The sequence below is a fragment of the Anopheles merus genome, unplaced genomic scaffold, assembly GCF_017562075.2.
Source record: "Anopheles merus strain MAF unplaced genomic scaffold, AmerM5.1 LNR4000978, whole genome shotgun sequence".
Lineage (NCBI taxonomy): Eukaryota > Metazoa > Arthropoda > Insecta > Diptera > Culicidae > Anopheles > Anopheles merus.
In genome coordinates, this window is record NW_024428558.1 from 1 (window position 1) to 15,021 (window position 15,021).

Consider the following 15,021-nt stretch of genomic DNA (forward strand, 5'->3'; position numbering starts at 1 on the left):
GAACGCAACGCATGTGACACTATTTTGGGAGCAAGAGCATTAGGGTGGCCTACCATCTTCAAAGTGAGCTTGTCGCAAACCGCTCCTCTTTAAATCGAGAAGATTTGCGCAACACTCTCGACTCAGATTGAGGGGTCTTCTGCACTTTGTTAGCAAATGCAGCATTAACTAATCTTTTGGCAAATTGGCGGTCTGTTTGCCACAAAATTCCTGCTTATTCTGTTTTTACTGTAAGCGTGATTTCAAAGTTTTTTCCAGTGTCCCTAAAAACGATAAGAGAGGTATTAAAATCAAGCACTATCAGTAGGAGCAATACGATGTTATAACATACATTGCATATATTTCACATCATCCCGGAGCATCAACCACCTTTAACAGTAAGAGATAAAAAAAAATGTTTAAAAAATATTCTAGAAATGTATGCTGCTGATGACTTTCTCTAGATTTGATGAAAGCAATAAAAATCATCTTTTTATCGAACAGCTAGAGAATCGCATCACCATTCAATGAAAATATAGACAAATGTTGAGATTTTAAAATACGTTTCCAGCCAGGTACGAATATTTTGAAATTTGAAAATGACATGCATTTTAGTGAATCGAATATATATTTTTTTGAGATTAGAAAAACAGGATTTTCCAAATCACTTCAATATTGGACTGGGTGATTTCAAGTCTGGAAAATCAGCTCAAATAATATAGTTTGTTTTTAAGATTGTAACATTATTTTTCAATTTGATAAAGGCCATTGTATTTGTAATTTGGCAGGCTGTCGCCACTAGTTCAAAGATTTGGTGTATTGCTTTTGAATGGTAGGGATTTAGTTTTAGGACTTAGATAGAATATTATGAAAGCTTTACTTTGTCTATTAGATTCAGTTTCTGTTTTCTGTTTGGAAATGGATAACATATTTTTAGTACTTCATCTACTGATATGATTAGTTATGATGAGCTGGCTTTGAACCCCAAGATGTAGATGTAGTAGATTACAATGAATACTAACCATTTCCAATTTATAATATATTGAATAAACTTAAAAACTGGATGTTCTAATTGCAAGCGTAGCCAAACCTAAGAGCAATGTCTATGCGCCTAGTTACGTCGTAGATTTTCTGCAGTCGAAAGAAAATTGAATGTCAATGTGTCTTATTTAGTCTTATTTATCTACTAATCTAAGTTTGCATTGAAAAATATGAACAATGAGTTTGTAGATTTATCAAGGTTTGGCGCGAAACATGAAGAGGAACTGATAAACATTTAGGTAGATCTTCAAAAAACATGTCTACACGCATGTTCGCCATAGCCGGAAAATTCAGGATAACTGGGGAAGGCAGCTTGCAATGTCGTAGATTTATTTTTGCAATTAAGCTTTCAACCTAACAAAGGATATACATGGAAGGAAAGTATCTTAGTTTGTTTTTTCAACAACTAGCCGCAAAAGGTTCATTTTTAAATGCAAACTTTATACTAAATACAAACCATAACGTCTACAATTGCAGAAGCAGATATTAGGTTAGCCAAGGAAATTGGCACTATGATAAGAACTTCCAACGATCAGTTTATAAAACCAGCTGTCAAGTCTCTTGTCTGCTATGTTTAGTTCTCCTGTTGTGAGTGAAAAGAAGCAGTAAGTGATACGTGATAGCAAGTAAGTGATAGTGATTTTATAAGTAATCAATAACAACAGGAACAGAAGGCTTACCATAAACATCGCCAATTGGTCAAGCAGTTTGTCGACAATAGATATTGACGCTAATGTCGTATTTGTCATGCTTCCAGTATTATTAGACGCCAAAGACTCTATTTCAACGTTTAAAATACAGCTTGAACGTAAAATACGTACGCAAATACTATAAATATTGTATGCGTGATTCAAATGTAGAGTATAATTTTCCCCATAACAATTTCTAGCGCATAAATGTTCTTGGCCGACCACTTCCAGCTGGCAAGAATCGAATCGTTTGCGTTGATATCCCGCAAGAAGAATGCAACAGATCAGCTGGTTCAATTGACTGTATGCAATAAATGTAAAATACATAAAATGTAGTATCATCACTATTTCTATCAACATTGTGATTGACTTTTTTCGGCATCGATCGGAAAAGATGCTTGCGACGGGTATCGCAAAAGTACTTGAAGTAACCGAAGTTCAAACGAATTCGAATATAAAGAGACCAAACAGCAATATAACTTCACACAAGATAAACCAGCTAGAATTGTTCAAAACGAACATTAACATAAACGGAACTAGTCTTATACATTTAAAAAAACACACGAATGGCGTTACTGGTGGGTCCCGAATGTAAGTAAGGTAGATATCACTGGATGTTCAATGAGCTGCTGGCGTATTTTTTCCTCGGAATGTGAAATATTGGACACATTGGTTAACTCCATCAATGCAGGTCGCATGGTTTTATAGGATACATGTACATTTGATTGCTTTGCGCACTGTTTTCCTCGTGATTGGGGGGAACAAAGTTGCTCAACATGACGTAAACAATAGGGGAGTTTGCACCATGCTCATCGGCTATCCTGGGACTAGTGTACACACAGGAATCAAAGTGTCGCTTTAGTACTAGTGGGTCATTTGGCTAATCGTGTAAACGCCAAATATGTCCCTTCCACCTATGTACGCACCTTTCTGAAGAAGCAGCTCCTGCACGTGCTTCAGTTTCAAGGTGGCCGCATAGTGGTAAAGCAGTATAATCCCAACCATTTCTTTCGTCGATGTCGAATTGAGGATAGGTCAGGCATAGCTTTAAGCATTTGAAAAACCGACACTCGGGATTCGATCCAGTTACACGCTGTACCAAAAACGACAGCCATGTTTTCTTGGTTATCCGGGACTCTAATCCAGCCGCTGGAGTATTTGGAATATATATTCCAACATTTCAAAGCATCCGCGTTCAAAACAAATGGAGAGTATTTTCTTGGATATGTATGGTGAGGTTTGTGGGCTTGCGTGCGATTCAATGATTTGTTTAGCCCTCTCCAAGTTCCCACAGCTGATGGCATTCTCCAATAACATGTGGTTATCCACAGTCTCAGTCTCAGTCTCAGTCTCAGGTACGCCGCTTGCAGCCACCGTTACGAAGGGTTCAATTCCTTGCATAAACTCAGCCATGATCTCGGTTTCCTGCTTCAACTTTGCTAAACGTTTCTCTAGGTTAGCGGTATCTATAGTGGCCCCGTGTTTGTGTAACAGCTTTATGCATTCAATACTTTGGCGAAGGTATCGGCGGAGTGTTCATCAGCGTGTGATGGACATATAAAATCAATTGCGCTATAGCCATCATCGGACAGTTGATTAACGTTGACTTCGTGCCGTGTTAGCAGTAGCTTCAAATTGTTGATGTCGCGTGATTTTGCTGCTAGATGTATCGGGTACTCTCCTCGGTCAGATTTCTGTAAGATACACCCACATCATGAACATTTCCTTTCATTCTGTTAAATCATAAAGTTGTTCCACATTGAGCGTGATTGCCATGTTGTCAGTCCTATCAGTTTGTTGCAAAACCGTCAAAATCATTTTCGGGCAAGAATGGGTGCAATCGCAGCGCAAGCGTGTCTTCAAATATGCAACAAGTGTTTTTTTCAAACAGAACTTGTTGGTAGATTTGAAAAAAATTACACAGTATTTGGAGTTCTACGCACTATAATTCGGCTTTGGCAAAACAACCGTTTTCCGTCAAGGTCAGCCTGTACCACTAGTGGACTTGGCTTTCAGTGAAATACTGATTCCATGCAATCGCAACTCCGCTGTGATCTCGCTCAATGTGGAACGTACTATACACCAACACTGACCTTATGAGCGAGAGCACCATTATCTAGACACTCTTGATGAAGTTTTCACTGTTTGGCTGGGTTAAAACAGCCTCAAAACACAGATTGTACGACTGTCGCCAAGATGGTTTGTAATTGTGGATCATTTTTTAGCGTATTAAGAATCCATTGGAACGAAAACAGGTCTTGATTTTCAAAACAGTTTTTCAACATCTTCTGAATAAACAAAAATCATAAATAGAATCACATTCTACAATACATTGCAAATGAAGCTCTACTTGGAATATTTGTAATTGTTGAGCCATAAACACATAGAAATTTCACTTGTTTAGAAAAGAATGTTTGCAACTGGCCGGACGGTGGAAGGAACCAAACTAGTTGAATTGCAAAATCGACTGGCTAATTATGCCATCGTTCGCTTACTCTGTAGTTCTTGCAAAGAGAGTATGAATAGCAAGTTGTTATCAGCCATAAAGTCAGTGACTGCCATGAGAGCCTTATCAATTTAGTGAATAACGGTTCAACGCTGATCCGATGAAACAAAAGCGACACAAAAACCTCAATAACGATTTTTTTAGCAGAATACAAATGTTGGAAATTGTATCATACAAAGTTCAGGAATGTAATCATAACCTGCATCAACATTTTGCACAATTCATACATTCACTGTTTTTTTTTATGTATCTCCTCCAGATTTTCCGGAAATCGCGAAAAACGACTGTCCGTTTAATTATGGTAGGCACTGTATTTTACCAACTGATTCAGAGGCAGGACCAAACAATATGCAACCATTTCAGGTTCAATCTCGACGAAGTCACTTATAGCCAACAGGAAACCCATAATATTTACTCGAAATTTTGATTAAAAAATCACCCCCTTTCCTCGCAAAGTAAAACATTCCCACTTGGTAGGTATTCCCCGCCAGTTGAAAACCGCTGGCCTAGAGCCTACCACAGTTGTTGCGTGAAATATGAAGAATTTAATGATGGGATTGAAGTGACTCACTGATTCTGAGCTAGTATTTGCATTTTTAAAAGCGATCTAAACATTATTGAAAACACTTGATTCACATTTTGCTATATATTTATTACTTAACTTAACTTACTTAATTCATGAGATGAGCTTGGAGGTGGCAGGAGAGGTCTGCCAAAATACCTACGCACCGTAAGGACAACAAGAAGAAGTATCACATTGATTCAGACCAATTGATTCAGAGCCACACAAGGAACAAGGACTTACACTTCGGAACGCGGAACTGCAGAATTCTTTCGTGGGATGGTCGTATCTGTACTGCGTTTATGGTGCTTTATGCGATGCAACAGAGAGTGATCGGGTGGTGGCTATTCTAAGATATATTTGACGATAGGATATTTGAGGATTCTTCAACCTGAGCATTATTAATGTGCACAGTCTGCACCTTGGGAGCACCAATGCCGAAAAGGTGGTCTTCTATACGCAGCTGGATAGGTAGTACGACCGCTGCCCGAAACACGGTGTGAAGATCGTCACCGGAAACCTTAATGCACAGGTCATACGGTTCACGAAGAACTGCCGGAGGAGTGGAAGCTGGGTGTCACTCACCATTGATTGCGTTCAAAAGGTTGGCAGGCTGGATTGCTCCAACTATCGAGCCATCACAGTGCTTAATGCCACCTACAAGATCCTGTCTCAGATCCTGTTCAGCAGAATTGCGTCTCTTGCTACAAATTTCGTTGACAGCTACCAAGCTGGGTTTGTTGGAGGCAAATCCACCACCGATCAAAAAAAAATTTCTACGGCAGATCCTCCAGAAGAGCAGAGAGCGAAAGATCATTATGCACCACCTGTTCATTGACTTGAAGGCAGCCTACGACACCATAGACCGCATAAAGCAATGGAACATTATGCCGCGGCTCCACATTCGTAGGAAGTTGATCCTGCTGTTTGAGGTCACCATGATCAGGGTGCAGCTGAGAGTATCGCACTTGATCGTTACTTCGAAATCGTTTGAATCTCACCAGACCCTGTGAGGTCTGAGGCAAGGTGACGGATTCTCCTGCCTGCTTTTCAAAATCGCCCTGAAAGGTGTCTTTCGAAGCGCGGGGCTAGACAACGACATCCGTGGCACGATCCTTTACCGGTCTCTCCAATGTATTGGATGAGAGCGAGAAGACTTCGAGGCCGCACGAAATGTGAGATGTCCTCTATGACTACGAGTCATGAACCATTCGAGCGGTGGATGCAAACGATCTAGGTTTGTTTGAGCGACGCATTAGCTGGAGTTTGTGAGGAGAAGAGCTTCCTGAGCTCAGTAAGGCGTACAGCTCAGTACGGCGAACTAAGCATCCTTACGGTGGCTAAGTTTAGCAGGATACTATGTGTTATGTTTGAAACGTTTTTTATTTATAAAACAATTTTCAACAGTTGGACAGTTGACGCTCCCGAACTCCTTTACCCGGTACTGTTCCGTGGTAGCAGACGGTTTTAAAGCGCCGTCGGGCCCGGCACACTTATTGCTTACTTAGATTATTATGACTATGCTATATGCTATCCTAGACTAAGTAGAGTTCCCTTACTTCTAGATAATCTTCAATATTTAGAAATTAGTTCAACCGGTATGTTTCTTCTTTGGTGTTTTTTTTAAATAAAGTCTATCGCACTTATCACAAATATATCCGTACAGGTCAGAGACTGAACTGTGAACTGTAAACTTTGCTTGTAGTTTAAATGAACTGGTTTTAATCAAAAACACAATCCTCATGTGATTTCATCAGCAAATGCAGCATCTATTAATAATTTGGTAAATTTGTCGTCTGCTTTCCATAAAATTTCTGGCTTCTCGGCTTCGTCGTTTACTCTGTGAAGTTCTATTTCATGGTTTCGTCCAGTGTACCTAACAAAAAATGAGAAAAGTGATTAAAAATCAGTACTGTACTACTGACAGGAACACGCACGACACTTGTAACATACATTGCAATGTATTGCACATTATTGCGGTTCCTGAGAGAGAAACACCTGCAATATGAAAGCATAGAAAGAAGTTGTATAAACAATAAACAAAAGTCAATAATGTTGTGCTGGTTAGTTACTGTTTAGCGTTTGAAGATTTACTACTGTTAGTGTTCACTGCTCTATTTGACAGCCACCAGCTCAGCAGAGAGCTCCTCCGAAAAGACAATACAATGGTTGACGAGGTAGGCTTTGGAGGATTAAGGTGGAAACTTACTTTTCTTCCATATATTTTGACATTCCTCTCCACAGCTCAACGGCCGGATGCTCTGGAACAAAAGCGCTGCTAGTCCTGAGAGCAATTTTTACACACCTCGATTGAGCGGTGAGTTCCTGCAATCAACATGCAAGGAATTGTAATATGTTGTGTTCGGTAATGCTCCTATCCATCTACCATACCGTTACTTACCGAAACATCTGTAATTGCTAAAGCAGTTATTATGTTCGCCAAAGCAATTGGCACTAAAATAAGAAAACTTACAACATCAACTCGATAAAATGCCAAGTCTATTTTCTTATCCAACACAACTGTCTTTCCTGTTAGGAATGAAAAGCAACCAAACGCAAATTAGGTATTGCACGCAACAAGTAACAAGCATAATAACGGGAACAAGGAAAGAAGGAGTCTTACCATCAAACATCGCCAGTTGTTCAATCAATTTCGCGGTTTTGGATGTTGACTCAAAGGTCGTATTAGTTGAGCTAGCAGTGTTATTCGGCAGTACAACCGTTTGCCCAAAGTTTGAGTCGTGCACGCAAAAGAAGAGCGCAAATATTCCAAGTATAAACGAATATATAAAAATGTTGCATATAATGTTCGTCACAACTATGTCTAGTGTATGGATTTTCTCAGCTAAACAGTCCCAGCTGGCAATGAACCGTTTAGTGGCGAATCCAGTGAGAAAAATGCAACAGCTCAGCTGATGGACCTTGCTGTGTTCCAAAAATGTGAAGTATATCAAACACGCTATCAAACCTATCTCCACCAGCATGGTGCAGAGGATTGTTGGATTAGGCACCGATTGGAATTTGTTCTTGTTGCGTTTATCAAAAAAGTGCGTGATGTAACTGGCGTTCAGGATGACTTCGAATATGAAGAGACAAATGAGCAGAATCGACTCGCACCGAATAAACCACCAGCTTTCCGAGGGTACAAATAATAAGATAGCCGGTACTAATCTGATAAATCTCAACAACAATCCCACTGTAGTCGGTGGTGGTTCACGAATGTAAAGAAAAGTAGCAATTACTGGATGTTCAATGAGCTGCTGGCGAGCTTTTTTTTCTTTTTCATTTAACCTGGACAATTTGGACACATTGGTGAACTCCATCAATGCAGGTCGCAAGCTTTTATAGGATTTATCTTGTGTTGAGTGTGTGAAGTGTTGCTCGTTTCCCTCGAGCTTAGGGGGAACAAAGTTGCTCAACATGACGTAAACAATAGGGGAGTTTGCACCATGCTCATCGGCTATCCTGGGACTAGTGTACACACAGGAATCAAAGTGTCGCTTTAGTACTAGTGGGTCAATTTGGCTAATCGTGTAAACGCCAAATATGTCTCTCCCGCCTATGTATGCACCATTATGAAGCAGCAGCTCCTGCACGTGCTTCAGTTTCAAGGTGGCCGCATAGTGTAAAGCAGTATAATCCCAACCATTTCTTTCGTCGATGTCGAATTGAGGATAGCTCAGACATAGCTTTAAGCATTTGAAAAACCGACACTCGGGATCAGATCCAGTTACACGCTGTACCAGAAACGACATCCATGTTTTCTGGCTTATCCGAGGCTGTATTTCAGTCGCTGGAAGTATTTGTAATATATATTCCAACATTTCAAAGCATCCGCGTTCAAAGCATATGGTAAGTATTTTCTTGGATATGTATGGTGAGGTTTGTGGGCTTGCGTGCGATTCAATGATTTGTTTAGCCCTCTCCAAGTTCCCACAGCTGATGGCATTCTCCAATAACATGTGGTTATCCACAGTCTCAGTCTCAGTCTCAGTCTCAGGTACGCCGCTTGCAGCCACCGTTACGAAGGGTTCAATTCCTTGCATAAACTCAGCCATGATCTCGGTTTCCTGCTTCAACTTTGCTAAACGTTTCTCTAGGTTAGCGGTATCTATAGTGGCCCCGTGTTTGTGTAACAGCTTTATGCATTCAATACTTTTGGCGAAGGTATCGGCGGAGTGTTCATCAGCGTGTGATGGACATATAAATCAATTGCGCTATAGCCATCATCGGACAGTTGATTAACGTTGACTTCGTGCCGTGTTAGCAGTAGCTTCAAATTGTTGATGTCGCGTGATTTTGCTGCTAGATGTATCGGGTACTCTCCTCGGCCGGATTTCTGTAAGATACACCCACATCATGAACATTTCCTTTCATTCTGTTAAATCATAAGGTTGTTTCACATTGAGCCAAATTGCTAAATTGCCATGCTGTTAGTCCGATTAGTTTGTTGCAAAACTGCCAAAATCACTGTGATCTCGCTCAACGTGAATCGAACCATGCATCATTACTTATTACCTTATCAACCCGAGCTCCATGAGCTAGACATGCTTGTAGATATGTTTCACTGTTTGGCTGGGATAAAACAGCCTCAAACACCGATTGTACGATGGCTGGTTTAAGTGCAGAATTTTTTGTTCGATTTAGGATTTGTGTGAATTCAGCTAATCTTTTAAATCGAAAACTATTAAGCAGATCATTCTGGGCAAGGGTAACATCCTCTTCATTTATGTTGTACAGCATTTTTACAATATGTTTTAACACTTAATCTGTGTTATGCACTTTTTAGATTATATGTTTAAAGCAGCTACGAGAGAACCAAGCAGTACCAGTAATAAAATGATGACGACAAAGCAAAAGCAAAAGAAACACTGATGAGCACTATTTTAGATTTTGTTTTTTTTCCTTTTCCTCCGATTTATTTTTGGTTTTGAACAATTGTTGTATGGCACTGTTGGTGTTTTCCCACACAACATTGTCTCACAAGAGTGTGAGGCAAACTAACGCTTTAGAAATAAGCTCTTTCATCTCAGCTAGCCTGCTGCGCAAAGCGATCGAAAAATCTCCGAATCTTTTCCCATATGATAACAGTGTGTGCTCTAGTGATGGGCAAAACGGCTCCCGAGCCGGCTCCCCACCCACGGCTCCGAACCAACGGCTCCGGAGCCGGGTGGTTTTTCTAGTAGAACATGCTGCCTTAAAACTATGGCTATTCTATTTTACATAACATGTGGCTGAATATGTAATGCATATTTTACAAATTATGAACAAAAATGAAACTATTTGAGGGGTTTCGGCTGCACTCACGGCTCCAGAGCCACTTTTAACAAAGCGGACCAAAAACAAAACCTTTTCAAAAAGGGTTTCAATCGAGAAAATCCGCGTGAATAGCCGAGTAACTCATGTTTAAAGGAATTCATGCAAAAACAAGTATAAGTTTTGAACATTGTTAAAAAATACGCGACAAACGAATGCTACACAACGTCATTCATGTCAATACTGCAATCACATCGGGTGTTAGCTACCATACTTGCGAGCAGATATATTCGTTTTTTACGCTATCATACGTCTCGATTGAACCGGTAGTCCGAAGCAGTTGGAACGGAACCGGCTCCGGGAAAAAGTCAGAGCCTGCTCCGCAGCCGTTGGTGCGCTCCGAAACGCCCATCACTAGAGTGTTTGCATCATTCACTTGAATGGTCCAGTACGCGTTGCCGTAGTCCGTGTGTAATGCTGTAAGGCGATGCGTTTATTTGTTTGCGTTGAGTTGTTGCGGGAACTGTGGCACTCGTCTTGGAGAATTCGCCCAATACTTACCTTTGTCATACACAGTCGGCTGGCCTCACTTATGGTTTGTAGGTAAGTATAAGTAAGTATCAAATAGGATGATGAGTGATTTCCGACGAAATTTAATTCGAAACGAAAAAGGCTACGATCGTGTGTATGTAATATGGTGAAGATTTATTCGAGTGGTAGCGGAAACGTATTGGATTGTTTTGTCGAGCAAATTCAACGTTTGATTATCAAACTGAGACCAGTAGGCAAGTGAAGCTCACGAGAAGCAGAAGAAACGTGTAGGTTCAGTGTATAATGATGATGTATAATATGATAACACCGTGTGGGATGGGGATGGGAAGTGGTTTAAATAATAAGTGAAATTAATATACAAAAATATTAATAGACAGAAAGCGATGGTGCTGCGGTTAATGGCAATAAACCAGAGAGTTTATTTGTTTAAAGACAGAGGGAAAATGTCACTATACCGAAGCGGGATATACTCAGAATTCAAAGATGTCGTATTCATCCTGCTAAATATGTATAAATGTATACACGTGTGTTTTGAACTGTTACTGATTCTTAGGATTTACTTTTAATGTAACGTGTAATGAGTCAAAGAAGAAGAAAAAACGAGTTGATAATACATAACCTTAATCTGAGGGGAGCTTCATTGGCTCCATTGCTCTGTCTTAATGAGATCAACGTGTTATCACTATTATACAAAGAGGGGATGCTTACAGTCTATCAGAGTTGTTGTGCTTTCGTAAAAAAATGTAAACACACGTCATGCCATTAAGTGCATATCAATGCAATAACTGGCCGTCAATTAGGTTGTAGGCTTCTTTGTTCTTACTTCTCCAGAGCAACGCCATCCACCATTTTTGCGAGACACGGTTTTATTTTCAAGGCACACTAGATTTGGGTATGCAACAAATTGCCAAATCGTGTGTCGGTGTATTAGTGAGGAAGACCACAATTAGCCCACCTGTTATATATACTCACTCTGGTTATTTAAGTTACATTAAATATAGCCAGAAACAGTCATAATTGATGGATGGCAATCAGTGTAACGCTCAATCATTTGTCTGTAATTCATATAAAATATGAGTAATGATAGTTTATCAGTAATGAGCGACTCATGTTTCTTAGAATAGCTCAGAATGCAGGCAATACGAAGTTCGAAATGTCGTGCATTCATAGCGAGCGAGCGTTATCAAATTAAGAGAATTTATTTGATAGCCACGATGTCCAAAGTGGCGGATGTTGGTTATCATCATATTTCCGTACGCAAAAAAAGTGGTTGAAATAAAAATTGTACTAGTATAGAAGACACAACTATACTAAACTATTGTAGTTAAAGTATATTTTGCTGTTGGCCTACATTATACTATCAGTAATAACACGGAATGGAAGGGGGTCTGAGTGGGTCATGCTGATTAGGACGTGGCAAGGTTAGAATTTTATTCCAAAAAAAAAAACAAACAAACAATTCGAAGTAACGCTCTTGTCATCTCGTTTGTTATGAAGCTGCATTAAAGCAACGTATTTTCTTTCCTTGAAATGCTTGGATGCCATCGTAAATTTTGTTGCTCAAGATTTCAGTACAATGATATTTATACAAAGCCAATTCAATAAATCTGACTTTTAAGCAATTCATTATTTGGGCAGAAAAAAACAAATGCCGAGTTTTAACTAAAGAAGTACTACAAATACAGCCTATTGTTGCTGTAAGCAAAACTCCAAGATGATGCTTTACTTTTATTTAATGCTCAATGCTTATCAAAGTATAGAAACATTACGAAGATCATTAGCAGCTATTTCTTTACTCATCGCTGTTGTGGACAGGCGTGCCGAGCCCTGAACTCGTCGTTGCAGTTGCGCTCGATTGCTGGACGTTGCGCGCGCACGCACACTCACTAGCGACACGCGCTTTCTGTTGAGAGTTTGTGCAGAGCGCACAAAAGGAGTTAGTGTGCATCAGGCTGTAGGGCTGACGGTGCGTTTCGTGTGCGCGGCATAGTTCTATTTGGGGGGGGGGGGGGGGGGGGGGGGGTTTATATACTGTTTATTACACTGGGGAACGCCGTTCATCCGAATTTTTGAATGAAATGTATAGTGGGTCCAAGTAGAGTAGAACATCGATTATGCGGGGCGGATTAACCGGCAATGTCATCTGTGTATTGAACTGTCAGTTCTCAATATCAAGGATATATGGACAGCCGGATAGACGGTACTCGGATAATAGCGTCCTACTTTTGATGTTTTTTGTAAATAAACGGAGTGTATTTAAAACATAAAAAATACGCGTTAAATCGTTAATAACCATGCAGATCGACAGCTTCGTCAGACGGTAGTGCTTTTCGATGATTGCCAACATTCCCGCCATTGCTCGACGACGGCAATTTGCTTACCTGTGCAGCTGACTAATATTATCGTGCCAATGTGTACGATTGAACCGTCCCGGACGTGTCTTACCCTTCCGGAAGCTCTCTGTGGGATGCAAATTTGCAAATCGCTACACCTCACGGTGTTTGTGTTTCCTCCGGAAGTAGTGACAGGCCTTTGTTTCGCCCCGAATGAAAGTAAATTGTGTGTAAATTGTTTAAAATTGTAGATTACACCATCGCCCAATTACGTTGCGGATGCATGAAGCCTTTCGTACATGAAGATGTTTCCGTGCCACCTTGCCATGCCCCTTCGGATGATGAGCAGCTGCCTCCCACAGAGCAAGAGGAATCACCGCACCGGGGTGACATTTGAATATTCAATGTAATCACAACCGACCCCATCCGACCTACAACGATCTGAAAGGCGTTCAAAAACAATTCACTGCACTTGAAAAGATTGCCCAAAGTTGCCTTCACCAGGAGCTTTGTGGCTAGAGAAAGAAAGAGCACCATTACTCCAGCATACACTGGGCTAGTATAATGTATTTTGAGAATTTTCAAAACCTTATCCAGGATCCAGACACGCGAGAAGAGTGTAAGGACGGTCTTCATTAGAGCTAAATCGATAACAGGGCTCATCACGCTGCTGGCCTTCCGTCCGTTGCTTCTCTACAAGTGGATTTGATGATCCCTGAAATCGGCATAATGATGAAACGTGTCCCGGTCTCCCCCATCCCCCAGGATACAGGGGGCTCTTGACATCAAGCGAAAGTAGTAGGTCACGGGAAACTCGTCGAGAATGTACCAAGTAGTGGGATGGAATTGTGCAAAATAAAAAAAAATAAAGTAAAATAACGAAACAGAACTGTATGTTTATGCATGAGCAGAACGAGAATTCATAAAGCTTCATAAATAAACATACATTCCATCGTTGCCATCGTCGGAAAAGGAGGCTGCGCTTCACGTCACCATTGTCATCGTATCTCGGGCCACGCTGGAGCTTTTCTTTCTTTCCTTCTCGATTCTCCCGGTTACCATCTCCTCCGAAACAAGCGTTTGCAGCAGCAAAGGTGCACCGAAGTAATGAAACCGACGCCGAAAACCGACTCCAGATCGTTACGGTATTTATCAATTTTCTCAGTTTTATTCATTTATTCAACCTAATAGTACTTAAAACATTCCCCACTTTACACACTTCCATCTCATTTGCTATTTGCTTTTTTGTGTTTCTTCTGCGTTAAATTCTTCTTTCTTTTTCCCCGCTTTTTCCCCGTTTTTCTCAGTATTGACTATTATGTTTCATATTTTTCACCATATAAAATGCCTCGCCACCATCGCAGCCGGAGAGGGAGGGGATGGGGGTGTGGGCGCTTTGGTTGCCATAGCATTCCTGTTTGACTGTATTTTGTTTCGTTTTTGCCCTGTGCTGACTGAGCGGCCCTGTCTCACTACACGTGTTTCTTGCTACTCTGCTGCTGCTCTGATCAGAGTAGGCCTTCTTCCCCTGGTGTCACCGGGTGCTTGTGGAGGGATGCGTAGGATTTTTTGATATTTACATCGTTATTTACAGTGGTTTTTGGAAATGGATGGGATAAAGAGGGGGGCGAGGAGGTAAGGTTGGCCACAGCAAACAACAGGCGGATACTGATGAATGATGAGCAATGTCACTGTCGATGTGTGGACCCTTACTCGATGGCACAAAGAAAGGGAAAGAACAATTCGTGCAAACTGGCTTTTGTGACCGATTTTCCACTCTCCTTTTATTCTTACCCTTTCCTTCAATGAGCTTTCTCCAGTTGGGAGAAGAAAAGCGCTTTTCACGGCGACCGCAGTGCGATCAATTTCGCTGAATTCGAATGTAGAGACGCGCTGTTTTCCGATGAAAGTTCCGAACCCACCGGGCACCCTTTTTTCCAGTTGCGCCCGGTCTTGCCTTAGCTCCAAGTATTGGGTACCGAGGGAAAACTTCCGAGCGATTGCGTCTTTTGTTACCACTTTTATTATGGACTTTCGCGAAAGCTGCTTGCGCGGTGCGTTACCCGGTTGGGTAAATAACACATACGCTTGGAGGACGGGGGA

At 40.9% G+C, this 15,021-nt stretch overlaps 2 protein-coding genes across 3 annotated transcripts; both read right to left on the reverse strand.

Annotated features, from left to right (window-relative positions):
- Positions 1-6,353: 6,353 nt before the first annotated feature.
- On the reverse strand, positions 6,354-8,978 carry LOC121603254 (transient receptor potential cation channel protein painless-like). Of its 2 annotated transcripts, none has more exons than XM_041931940.1 (5): positions 7,401-8,978; positions 7,179-7,306; positions 6,987-7,102; positions 6,731-6,775; positions 6,354-6,653 (listed from the first exon to the last, which is right to left on the reverse strand). In XM_041931940.1, exons 1-5 carry the CDS (start codon positions 8,833-8,835, stop codon positions 6,518-6,520), a joined length of 1,860 nt encoding a protein of 619 aa, XP_041787874.1. In that variant the 5' UTR covers positions 8,836-8,978; the 3' UTR covers positions 6,354-6,517. The 2 variants fall into 2 exon arrangements, with proteins under 2 accessions (XP_041787874.1, XP_041787875.1); XM_041931941.1 differs by having other exon boundaries at positions 6,715-6,775.
- LOC121603252 lies at positions 8,919-9,790 on the reverse strand. Its single transcript, XM_041931937.1, has 2 exons — positions 9,296-9,790; positions 8,919-9,116 (listed from the first exon to the last, which is right to left on the reverse strand). Exons 1-2 carry the CDS (start codon positions 9,518-9,520, stop codon positions 8,919-8,921), a joined length of 423 nt encoding a protein of 140 aa, XP_041787871.1. The 5' UTR covers positions 9,521-9,790.
- Positions 9,791-15,021: the final 5,231 nt, after the last annotated feature.

Bases quoted from the DNA above. Each gene is read 5' to 3' on its own strand.
- LOC121603254 (XM_041931940.1), bottom strand. From the start codon at position 8,835: ATGGCTGAGTTTATGCAAGGAATTGAACCCTTCGTAACGGTGGCTGCA. The intron at 7,307-7,400 runs GTAAGACTCCTT...CATTCCTAACAG, and splicing joins ACAACTGGCGATGTTTGATG to GAAAGACAGTTGTGTTGGAT. The intron at 6,654-6,730 runs GTATGTTACAAG...ATTTTTTGTTAG, and splicing joins AATGTGCAATACATTGCAAT to GTACACTGGACGAAACCATG.
- LOC121603252 (XM_041931937.1), bottom strand. From the start codon at position 9,520: ATGCTGTACAACATAAATGAAGAGGATGTTACCCTTGCCCAGAATGAT. The intron at 9,117-9,295 runs GTAATAAGTAAT...TGTATCTTACAG, and splicing joins ATGGAGCTCGGGTTGATAAG to AAATCCGGCCGAGGAGAGTA.